General features: G+C 42.3%; 1 protein-coding gene across 1 annotated transcript in view; it reads right to left on the reverse strand.

Moving 5' to 3' along the window:
* The window catches only part of PTPRN2 (protein tyrosine phosphatase receptor type N2), a 661,085-nt gene that overhangs the window by 22,562 nt on the left and 625,300 nt on the right, over window positions 1-13,223 (reverse strand). Inside the window, exon 20 of the mRNA XM_038755516.1 lies at window positions 9,442-9,506. Coding sequence (XP_038611444.1) covers window positions 9,442-9,506 — 65 coding nt within the window. The remainder of the gene's footprint in view (window positions 1-9,441; window positions 9,507-13,223) is intronic.

Genomic DNA, 13,223 nt, shown 5'->3' on the forward strand with positions numbered 1-13,223 from the left:
ATCACCCGACTTGCTCCCTTTGCCCTTTCCCCCACCCAGCCCTACAGCACTTAAGTACATATCTGTAATTTCACTTATTTGTTCAATCGTATTTATTGACCCCCTTCAAGGTCCTACTGAGAGCTCACCTCCTCCAGGAGGCCTTCCCAGACTGAGCCCCCTCCTTCCTCTCCCCCTCCTCTCCATCCCTCCCGCCTTACCTCCTTCCCTTCTCCACAGCACCTGTATACATGTGTATAATATATTTGAATGTATTTATTACTCTATTTTACTTGTACATATTCTATTTATTTTATTTTGTTAATATGTTTTGTTTTGTTCTCTGTCTCCCCCTTCTAGACTGCGAGCCCACTGTTGGGTAGGGACCGTCTCTGTGTTGCCAACTTGTACTTCCCAAGCGCTTAGTACAGTGCTCTGCACACAGTAAGCACTCAGTAAATATGATTGAATGAATGAATGAAAGGGGAGAAAGCCCCATCACAGGAACCGACAACATGGGATTATTCATACACTGTGAATTTCTGACGTATTTCCATTTTCAGCAACATGGAGGTAGAGAAGCAGGGCCAACTAGGTGGAAAGTCAAACCAGTGAGAAATCCACCGAAGAGGGGCAGGAGCAGTGTCTCTCCAAACCCAGAGTAATTCAGCCCACGTCATTCATTCATTCATTCATTCAACTGTATTTATTGAGCACTTACTGTGTGCAGAGCACTGTACTAAGCGCTTGGGAAGTAAAAGTTGGCAACATATAGAGATGGTCCCTACCCAACAGTGGGCTCACAGTCTAGTAAGGGGAGACAGAGAACAAAACAAAACATATAACAAAATAAAATAAATAGGATAAATATGCACAAATATAATAGAGTAATAAATTCATACAAAGTCAGTGCTAGCTGCCCCAAACTATGGCTGTACATCAGTAAGTCAAGCACTGGGATTTACTGAGTATGTACTATGTGCAGAGCACTGTACTAAGTGCTTGGGAGACTATAATATAGCAGGGTTAGAAGACATGTTCCCTGCCCACAAGAATCTTACAGTTTGTATGTACAGCATGTAACAGGCCACTTTTGTGCTGTGCCCAATACTTCTAGGTATGATTTTGTAGTGCAGAATCAATGTGCAGAGGGCCTTGCAAAGTTAATTTGAAAATGTTAAGTTGCTAAGTAAGCCATGATCAACACACTGGCAATTCCTACATTATGCTAGAAATGCAATTGTCAAGCGGCAATTTTCTTTTAGGCATCTGGAAAATTGAGACCATCATTCTGTTCCCTAGCGATTTCTCTTCCAATTTCTAGAAACCAACAAATATATCTACTCTTCACCCCAGCTCTGACAATCAGTTTCTTGAAAAGAGCTACCCATTGCTTCAGCTAACCCCAACCGCTGACGCCTCGGTCTCCAATGGTAGTTTGGGGAAGAAGCGAGGGACAAATTCTTCAGACCCTCACCTCCCACAGCTCAGAGAAGATGAAAAATGTATTTGTCCTGTATCTTCACCCTAGAAAATGGAGGCTTGAGACTACTGCATCATACTTTCCCAAGTGCTCAGTACAGTGTTCCACACATAGTGAGTGCTCAGTAAATACCACTGATTGATTGGCAACTCCCCCTTCAGATACATGATGTGTGGCCTTTTTGGTTTACCTTTTGTTTATTGCCTCTGACACATTATGGGGAAATAACAGAACCCTCTCTACCCAAGCTTTATTGTGGGAGAAGTAAAGTGTTCCAGCCCCTGGCAATTTTTTAAAAGTTGGTTGGAGAAGGAAAGCTGAATGTGTCGGATCTCAGCTCCTGGGAGATCACTAGAAGGTTTAACTCCCATCCTCCTCTGTGTGCCTGGCCCATCAGCTGAGCGTCAAGTTAAAAATTCAATCCTCCATCACTCCCGCCTCGCCTTATCATCCTCACTCCGTTCCCATGGTCTGCCCTTTCCCTTCTTCTGCTGGTGGCTATCTCTAGTGTAGGCCAGTAGTTCTGCATCTGTGTGTGTCAGTGTGGGGAGACAAAGAGGGGCGAGAGAGACCACGTGTGTTATTGAGAGGGTGATGGTCACGGACAAGGCTGGGGTGGGCTGTCAGAAGCAGGGAGTGCTAGTGGTGCCCCGCGGGTCTCAATCTACACAATCAGCATGTGGAAGACATGAAAAATGGGTGGGGAAATCAACAATTGAGTTCCTGGTACATTGGAGGTTTGTGCTTTACATTGCCTATGAATAATAGTCGGCGCTCCACAAGGACAGCCGTCCATTTAGAAGATGAACAATGGGACTGCCGGCCGTGAGATGCTCTATAGAAATACCACTGTAAGATGCGCTTTCCAATAATGTTTCGCCATAACGACGGTCCCCCATTTCGAGGCAGGCCCTTCCATTAAATAATTGACCTCCGTATCCATTGTGCACCCCTGCCTGCGGCTTGGGGCACAGCTCCCGTCGCGGTCAATTATCTGGTGGTAGAACCCACAAAAACAAGCAATATTGCTTAACTGTGCTTCCTTGGTAACTCATTCCCAGTTTATATTGCATAATGGAATCACACTTGCAAACCTACCCTACACTACGTCTACTTGGCTGCAAAGGACACTTCCTAAAATGTGGTCATAGCATTTCTAACACCACCAGACTGTCATTATTTTTAATGCCCTGACAACCTCATTGGAAAGGAAAAAATGCTTAAAAAAAATCCACATTTCTGCCTTCCTGACCTTATATTTTTGGGGGGATAACTACTTACAGCTGGACACAACAAAGCATTTTTTTCCACATGTGTCTCTGGACAGGCTTAAGACAGCCTTTTGTGATCTGAAATTCCAACCACTCTAGTAGTAAAAGCAAGCTGAGGACCTAATGTTGCTGTACAACTCCGTTTTTTTTTACCATTTGCACTTCAACCTGCTTTAAATTGTAGCCAAATACTACCCTTTTCCCCTTGCTGCATTTTATTCTAGACATTTTGCTGCACAATTTATGGGCCAATTGTGTTTCTCAATATGAAAACTGTCTCGTTAACAGAGCCTAACAATGAGAATGCCCAAAAAGAAAGTTCTCAAAAAGTACCACTTTTGCTTCCTCTGAGACCTCACTTCTTAATGGAGATGCCACATTCGCTTTGTTATTTCAACCTGACTTGCTTTTATCCACCCCAACGCTTTAGTAGAGTGCCTGGCACATAGGAAGTGTTTCACAAATACTATTATTGTTATTATCACTGCTATGTGCTTGGAGAAGCAGCGTGGCTCAATGGAAAGAGCCCGGGCTTGGGAGTCAGAGGTCATGGGTTCTAATCCTGGCCCCGCCACTTGTCTGCTGTGTGACCTTGGGCAAGTCACTTCACTTCTCAGTGCCTCAGTTACCTCATCTGTAAAATGGGGACTAAGACTGTGAGCCCCACGTGGGACAGCGTAATTACCTTGTATCTACCCCAGCACTTAGAACAGTGCCTGGCACATAGTAAGCGCTTAACAAATACCATCATCATCATCGTGGGTTAAAATGTACCACAAGGCAGAAATAGTGGAGTATTCTGGCCAGAAAATCAAACTGTTTCAAGAGGTTTTAAACTAGGATGGATGAACATTAAAATTCATTCATTCTCATTTAATTTCCCTCCATTTTTTTCTTCTTTGTGGCTTCCCAGTATTTAAAGGTAGGATTTAGCTGAGGTTTTGGAGGGAGCTTTGGAAACCTGTAATGTCTCTGATGTGAGAGCTCCAGTGCAGGTGCTTTATACAAAGTTTGAGTAACAAAGTCTGCAAAATTGTCCTGTTCTGGAAAGTCATAACAGGAGATCGAATTGTACAATTATAGTGTTTTATGCTCCTGGTCTGGTGGGTGGGAACACTGCAAGAAGTCCTTCCAGATTTTGGCATTCCTCTTTGCAGGCCAAACAGGAACCAGGAAGAAATACAGAGGTATTAAGGAAAGGAAGGATTTATAAACTAAAATACCCTTGGGTTTGGCCTAAGTTTTTTTGGGGAAAAAAAAATTAGGACAGCTTTGACTGGATCTGAACCTTCATGCAATCCAAATCAGTGCAGCAGATTCAGTACTAATGGTCAACATTCCTCGTAGATTGTGAACCCCATGACGGATAGGGAGTCAATCATTTTTACTGAATGCTTACTATGTGCAGGGTACTGTAGTAAGCACTTGGGAGAGTACCAACAGATATGTTCCCTGTCCATAATGAGCTTACAGTCTAGAGTGGATGACAGACATTAATATAAGTACTTTACGATATATAATTTAAAGATTCATTCATTCATTCAATCATATTTATTGAGCGCTTACTGTGTGCAGAGCACTGTACTAAGCTCTTGGGAAGTACAAGTTGGCAACATATAGAGACGGTCCCCACCCAACATGGGGCTCACAGTCTAGAAGGGGATTTCGATTATAGTATGTAAGTGTGGAGGGACTCAAGGTGGGGTGAATAATAATGATAATAATTGTGGTATTTGTTAAGTGCTTACTATGTGCCTGGCACTGTACTGAGATAGGTACATAAGTGCTATGGGGTTGGGGGTGGGGCAAATATCTAATGTCCAAAGGTCACAATTCGAAGTGCACAGATGACGCAGAAGGGAGAGCAAGTTGGGAACAGCACAATGCCTGGCACATAGTAAGCGCTTAACAAATTACCATAATTATTATTATCATTAAAAGAGGGGTTAATCGGGGAAGGCCTCTTGGAGAGGATGTGACTTTAATAATGCTTTGAAGGTAGAGAGAATAGTGGTCTGTTGTATATAGAGGGGGAGGATGCATGAAAGATGTCAGTGGTGAGACAGACGAGACCACAGCACAGTGAGTAAACTAGTGCTAGATGAGCAGAGTGTGCGGGCAGGGATGTAGTAGGAGATTGGTGAGGTAGGATGGGGCAAGCTGATTGAGCGTTTTAAAGATGATAGTAAGGAGTTTCTGTTTGATGCAGAGGTGGATGCACAGCCATTGGAGGTTCCTGAGGAGTGGGAGGTGTGGATTGAGCACTTTTGTTAAGTGACCCACGCAGCAGAGTGATGTATAGATTGGAGTGGTCAAAGACAGGAGGCTGGGAGGTCAGCCAGGAGGCAGATGCAGTAGTCAAGGCGGGATAGATTACGTGCTTGGCTGGAAAGGTAAGAGTGGATTTTAGCAATCTTGTGAAGGTAGAGTAATAATAATAATAATGATAGTGGTATTTGCTAAGTGCTTACTTGGTGCCAGGCACTGAACTAAACTCTGGGGTGAATACAAGCAAATTGGGATGGACAGAGTCCCTCTCCCACATGGGGCCCACAGTCTTAATCCCCACTTTACAGATGAGGTAACTGAGGCACAGAGAAGTGAAGTGACTTGTCCAGGATCACACGGCAGACAAGTGGCAGAGCTGGAATGAGAACCCAGGTCCTTCTGGCTCCCAGGCCCATCCATGCTCTATCCACTAGGCCGTGCTACTTACAGGATTTGGTGTCAGATTGAATATGTGGATGGAACGAGAGATGAGTTGAGGATAACGCCAAGGTTACAGGCTTGTAAAATAGGGAGGATAGTGGTGTTGTCTACGGTGATAGGAAAGAGAGAGAGGACAAGATAAGGAGTTTAGTTTTGGACGTGTTAAACTTGAGGTGTTGGCGGGACAATCAAGTAGCTGGGTGGGTACATGTTTAACTTCCACTTTTGTGTTCTCTTCCAGTGCTTAGTATAGTGCTCTGCACTCAGTAAGCACTTAATATTCATTCATTCACTCAATTGTATTTATTGAGCACTTGTGTGCACAGCACTGTACTAAGTGCTTGGGAAGTACAAATTGGCAACATATAGAGACGGTCCCTACCCAACAGCAGGCTCACAGTCTAGAAGGGGGAGACAGACAATAAAACATATGAACAAAATAAAATAAATAGAATAGTAAATATGTACAAGTAAAATAAATAGAGTAACAGATATGTACAAACGTATATACAGGTGCTGTGGTGAAGGGAAGAAGGTAGGGTGGGGGGGAGGGGGAGGGGGAGGAGGGGAAGAGGAAGGAGGGGGCTCAGTCTGGGAAGGCCTCCTGGAGGAGGCCTATTACTACTACTGCTACTACTGTAGCACTTGACTTGAAGACAACCACACAATATCTTGAATTTAGGGACAAAGAAAACTAAACTTGATATTTCATGCTAACACAGAATAGATTTTCAATATTTAAAGATACCCTCTACACTATTAAAAACAAAGATTTTTTTTCAGTCCTCAAAAATGGAAACTATCTTAATTTGAATAGGGCAAACTAAATTCATTCAAAAGCACAAAGTCTGGACTTGAGTACATTCCCAAGAACCTCAATGGAAAACACTCTCACTGTTTTGGCTCCTGGAAAAAACTAACAGTTAAAGTGGAATATCATTTGTGAAGCCTGCATCTTTTAGGGGAACTGTTCTGCATAATGAATATAGCAGAACAAAATTAAATTGAATGACAAATATAAAACGGGCCGTTAAGCATAAACACTTACTCCACTTACCTCATTCAAGAACATATTTACTAATGCACATTTTGTGCCACACAAAAACATTATCAACTTGCTCCGATTTCCGAGGATGAGAATTTTAAGGTTGAATAGTTAATATCATCATCATCATCATCTCACTTCTATCATTCTTGCAATTAGATTATTTAGATTAGCACTTGGTGCTAATATCTCTTAGAAGACAACTGTTGACATGCCAAACTTGAGTTTGGGAATGGAAATTCCCATTCCTCTGACCCAAGACAAACAAAAAGAACAGGACCCCCCCCCCCCCCCCCCCCCCCCCAACCTTCTGCAGCCCTTTGAATAACAATTGCAACTGAGAAACAAGAATGTGTTTACTCAGCATTGTACTTCCTCTGGCATCTAGAGACCTTTTCAAATTCCTCTTCCATTGGTCCAAACTAGATTATGGGCCACACAGTGAAAAACTTAACAGAAGCCTCCCATAATCACAGCGCTAGTCTACACATGAACTTGACAACTATCTTGGGAAAAAACCCACCATTTGCCAGAAGTGCACTATGGCCAAGTGGATAAAGCATGGACTTGGGAGTCAGAAGGATCTGGGATCTAATTCCGCTCTGCCATTTGTCTAATATGTGACCTTGGGCAAGTAGTCACTTCACTTCTCTGTGCCTCAGTTCCCTCTTCTATAAAATGGGGATTGAGGCCGTGAGCCCTATGTTAGACAGGGACTGTGTCCAACTGATTACCATGTATCTACCTCAATGCTTAGTACAATGCCTGACACATAGTAAGCGCTTAACAAATACCACAACTATTATTATTATTTTCTCCTGTCAAAGGTTTACCCCCCAAAAAACCCATTATCTTATCGATGACAATGTTTCACTATGCATCTTAATTACCACCTACATACCTATAATAATGATGGTATTTGTTAGCGCTTATTATATGCCAAGCACTCAAAAACACAACTTTTGTGAAAAATTTCTAATTGGATGCATGATTAGGCTAAGAAAATAATTTCTGCTGTGAAGTGTAAGTGATCTGAAAATTGGAAGCCTTCAAGTCTATGTGTATCATGGAAAAAAAGTAAAGAGCAAAAACGGTTGATATCTGCTTTCCCACTGCAAAACAAAACTAAGTCGCCTCCTGTTTACTTTGATTTAAAATACTATTATTGTCTACTCTCTAATAAACCAGACAGTGGAACAAGAATTTAAATTATTCTAAGTTTATTCTTAAAAGTCCTTTAAAAAGACTGAAGGCCTTAATCCTTAAAAGCCTTTATGAAAGAAATGTTATAGTAGATGCTGCAGTTGCAGCTGGGCTGAGACTGAAAGTGCACTTCCATTTTTATGTTTAGGGCTCTAAAGTTAGTGCTAGCACTCCACATAAAAGCTTTGGAAATGGCATTCTTTGGTCCTCGTGCAATTCATTCTTTTTAAGAAAAGGAAATGGAAAGAAAGATTTCATGTCCAGGGCTTCAGGCCTTTGATCATTTGATGAACATTGGCTCCTCAACCTGGGCCTCAAACTTCTCAGGCCAGACAAAGAAGGCCTAGGCCTCACAGACTGGGCCTAGATTCCTGTCAGAACAAAACCTTTGGCTGCCTCACAGTGTGACGGCCTGGGAAAGGCCCACCTCAGCAGGGCTGAGATGCCCGCTCTGCCCTTTGATCTTTCATTTAAACTACAGCCAAAGCGCCAGGTCAGAGGATTTCAAATTGCACACCCCATTGGTAGAGGGGAGCAGGTCAAGAACAAAATGGGAGGTGGGGAGGAGGGGGGTGACCAATCTCAAAAAAAAAAAAAAGCCCTGCAACTCCTTTCTTTGGCCAGTTTCACATGACTTGTCTTGTTTTGTGCAACACTAAGCCCACACTTAAAATGGAATTTGACATTACATGGTACAATGGAGTCAATAAATGGCATTCTTTGGTGCTCTTGCAACAAAGTCAACCCTTCCTTAAGTGGTTTAGAGCCTGAAACTGGAAAATACTTCTCCTTTACTTTTCTATGAAACTAAATGGCATATATTTTAACTCTAAATTTCATCCCATTCTCCTGGTGGTGAACACCAGAATACACCAAACATATTTAAGACCTACTTGGGCTCCTTTTAGCATTTGAAGTGGATAGGCATCAAAGAGTTTTTCCATAAATACAAATATTACACTCATTTAAAAATAGTTCATAAAAACCAAGCTCCTACTCTGGAATATTTTCAGGGTTATAAATGAAGGCTTGCATATCAGTTCCTAAGTGGCCAAAAGAAAATTAAGTAGAAAGAGGAGCAAGATCGAACTTGTTATTGGGGAAAATGGAATGGTTACTTCTCTTTAAATATCTGGACAAAAGCAATGGCAAAGTCTTCTTCTGGCTAATTTGTTTCTAAAGATGCAGTAGAATACTTAGATATTATAAAAGGATGTAAACACTAATTACTAAAATATAAATGACTCTTTGGTCCCCTAACTCAGGCAAAGAACTCTCTCTAGATACTGACAGCAAGGGATTTAGAACTTTAAGAGAAAGAAATCCCATAGTGTGTTCTCGGGTTGAGATAAAATAATTATGTTTACAAACAATTTACAACTACTTAGCATTATTTGTGTCAGGAATAAAGATTGTGCCCAATATATGCATCAATCCATTCACTCAGTGAATAGAAATCGTAGAGGATATGATGTATTTAGAAACTCTGAACCAGTTAGACTTAAAAATGTATCGGCTACATTTTCCCAAAGAATAAAATTAGTAACATCATGCATGCATTCCACTCACAAAGAACATACTTTTTTTTCAAATTCATTAGGAGGCTTGCAAATGATTTAATACGGTCCTGGAGAGGGGACTCACTTCTCTAATTTATCTGAGGCCTTCTGTGACTATTGCATCCTATGTTACTATGACAACACCAGCGCCTAGCTCAGCCCTGACAAAGCGATGGGGCTTTTGAATCTCACCTTTGGCCATCTTATTGAGAACCATGTCAATCAGCACGTAGGTGCCGCTTCTTCCAGCGCCATCACTGTCAATAGAAGGAGAGAAAGTGAAAGTCCTATCTGTACACACTGGAAAGCAGCAACCATTTTTTACCTTGTTGGTATATGGAGGGGAGAGGCAGAGATAGACAGCCAGAGAGGGAGAGAGAGACAAAGAAAGCTCACAATGGCCTGTAATCAGCATCAACCGCTCAGGAGGGCATTAGCTATTGTTCTACATGGTTAGGATTTTTCCCTTTTTTAATAAAGCCAAAGAGGTGTTCGTCCACTTTAGGGAGGAGAATGAAAATCCAACGAGGAGAAAGTTTGGCTGCTTCAAGCGTGCTGGCAATTTGATGCAAAAGTCTACACCTAGAAGCGACACATTTCTGAAACGATTCACTGCTTAACTCCCCAGACTAAGCTAGACACAGAGGATGAAGAAGGGACTGGCAACTAGCTAGGACCCTTCAACCCGATGGAAACTTACATTTGGGTGCAAGCAAAGATTAGATATCGAAATGTATAAAGATGAAAATGCATTTACAGCATGAAATGTAAATGTGGTTCAGTCCTGCAGGGAGCCCACCTGCAGCTCACTAGATCCCTTGTGGCAAAGGGCAGACCTCCCTGCTTCACTTTGGGTGGCCTGTGTTTCTCAGGCCTGGCTCTTGACACTCTAGACTGTTCTAATGTTGCTGCCAAACCAGCTGGGGGGAATGTCTGTGTGTTGTGAGCATATTCCCATTGTCATTTTTAGAATTCATCTGGCACCCAAGACACAGGGCTGCAGATTGTTCCCTATCCGCAGTCTCCTAGAAGTGAAAATTACCCAGTCATGCAACCAAGAGGGGAAAACTGGCTAGATGTTGGAGGGAAGCAGAGTACTCTCTTGTGGTGTGCCTCCCTAACCCTAACACCTAAACTGTTTATGCTACCTAGCCTGAGCTTTTCTGAGGGAAAGAAGCACAAATAATGTGCATCTTGAATATCTCAGCTGGTAGTTTGGAATAAATTGGTGTTGGTAACGACCTACTAAGCAGTGGAGTTTTTCCCAGTTGTCCTCATACAGTGATAATACAATAACTTCCTTAAGCACCTTTATCCATCTTACCCTGTAAAGAAGAACAGTAGCAAACCGTTGGGGCTATGTTCTCATGTAATACTCACTTCACTTCCCTTCCTCCTCCTCCTCCTCAGAACAAATGCTCCCAGCAGGCTTACTTTGTCTTAAACCCCCTTCTCCCAGGTCCTCATATGACAACTCTTCTCTTGAACAGCATGGGAAAGGCTTCCACTGCGGAGAAGGCTAATAATATTAATTTCCCCAAAGACCTATTACTATAGCTCTTCTCCTGTAATGACATAAAATCATGTTTCTGGGTTGATAGATATAATATAGAACAAGAGTTTAATCCATGATGGGTGTCCAGGATATAAACTGACACTCAATACGAGGCAGGATTAGATCAAGTAAGCCCTAAAATAGCCCTAAAATCTTCTAGACTGTAATCTCCTTATGGGCAGGGACTGTGTCTACCAATTCTACTGTATTGTACTCTCCCAAGCACTTTAGTACAGTGCTCTATACACAGTAAGCACTTGGTAAATACCATTGATTGACTGATTGATGGGATATATTTGGGAGGTCTGAAATCTACTCTAGGAAATTTGTGTGTGGGTAAAAATGCAGCAAGGAGGAAAACTGAAGGGTTAATAATCACTGACCATTTGAATTGCTTGAACATAAGTGCAAGATGCAGGGGAAATTAATAAGCAATCTTAGTGGTCTTGGTTCAGGACCAAGATAATGATGTGCACCCAGTTCTTTATAATGCGGTGCTTACATTCTTGCAGAATGCAGTGTTGAGGGAACTAGGCCTAGTAATACCTTCTCCAATGCACCGTGCCATGCTGTATCCAGGCAAGTTCACCCTGACAAAAGAACTTTTCCTAATTCTGCCATTGCATTCTACCCAAAATGCCCAGTAAAGGCATGCATTATGACAAATTGTGTGCAGAGTTGTTAGATTTCTCAGTAACTGAGAAATGGACACAGCATTCAGGAAGAAGTTCTGGAGAGGAAGTTAAGGTTGTTCAGGAAAGATAGGCAATGGTGGTTCCCAGGAAAAGGGGGTGATTCTGCTAGGAGCACATCCCAGGACTCCAGATCAGGAAAGCCAGCAAGATAAGGCCTAAAGTCAAGCCACAGTGTTTTTGGATCACAAGATGGAGTAATAACAATAATCATGGTATTTGCTAAGCACTTATTATGTGCCAGGCACTGTTCTAAGCGCTGGGGTGGATATAAGCAAACCGGGTTGGACACAGTCCCTGTCCCATGTGCTCACAGTCTCAATCACCCACTCAGAGAAACAATTCAGGGGGCTCGCCTCATCGCAGACAATGTCTGCAATGGGAACAGTTTCCTAGAACCAAAAGTAGAGGAATCAGCTAGGCCAGATGACCACCTTGATTTGATCCTCTCTGCTGCCAGGATATTAGTTGCTCTCATTTTAGAGGACAGGAAAATAAATTCTAGGTGACTGTGATAAATTATGGAAACTCTCAAAACAGGATGAAAGCGCATTAAGGACCAAAATACACGGTTCAGGTGCTGGATGAGACATGATTGGTTAGGCACCGATGAATAACTGAATGCATCAGTACCATTATTTAAGAAACCAATGTGGTGCTGGTGGATGCAGTGATGGAATCTCCTACTGGGATAGACGGATGGCCGCCTGTCCAGTCACAAATCAATCAAGCAATGATATTTATTCAGCGCGTACTGTGTGCAGAGCACTGTGCCAAGCACTTGGTTGAGAAGAGTATAAGACAATAGAGAAACCCAATCCCTGCCCAAAAGACGACAGGGCTTGAGAACCTGACTGTAGTGCCGTAGTGCCATATGTACTCTCTCATCCCTGCCAGTCATGGTCCTGCTGGGATAGTGGATACAGCTGGTGAGTAGGCAGGCCAGGATGCAGCACATTGTAAAGTGCAAGTCAGAATTTTACATACAAAACCAATTTATGACCTAAAAATGACTACAACAAAGCTACAGCAGAGCACCAAGATGTCTACCCTGGCAACCGCCTGCCTGCAAGATGTAGTAATCCAAGGAGTTTATTAGAGGTTCTAAAATTTGAGTTTTATGCCTGGTTTGGACACCATACTTTGAAGACCAAATGGAGAAATTGGAGAGAGAGCGGCTAAGAGAGTATAGTGAAGGAGATGACAAGCAGGTGCCGTGAGGAAAGATTAAAGAGCTGAGGTAGTTAAGCCTGGGGAAAAGAAAACTGGGTGGGAAGGTGGAGATCAAAACTGTCTTCAAGTATATGGTGGCTTTTTAGGATGAGGAAGCTGACTGGTTGAGGGCTGAACAAGAGGAAATGGGCTTAAAGTCCTGAAGGAGATATTTGGGTTGGATGTAAGAAAAAAGTTCTGGAATGCCTCCATGAGAAAATACTGGGGCAAGCTATTGAGAATTTATTACTTGGGAGTCAAACCCAAATTTTTCCTGGATGGTCTTGAATGCCCTCTAATTCCCTCTCCCAATTAGTTTCTCCCTAAATCTAGGGAGAACCAATCTACTTCAACTACAGAAATGATATTATTTGGGTAGCTATTTTTTTCTGGTTAGGGAGGATGGCAGACAACTCCATGCATTTACAGTATTATAATAATAATAAAGATGGCATTTATTAAGTGCTTACTATGTGCAAAGCACTGTTTAAAGCGCTGGTGAGGTTACAAGGTGA

The sequence above is a fragment of the Tachyglossus aculeatus genome, chromosome 13, assembly GCF_015852505.1.
Source record: "Tachyglossus aculeatus isolate mTacAcu1 chromosome 13, mTacAcu1.pri, whole genome shotgun sequence".
NCBI classification, from domain to species: Eukaryota; Metazoa; Chordata; class Mammalia; order Monotremata; family Tachyglossidae; genus Tachyglossus; species Tachyglossus aculeatus.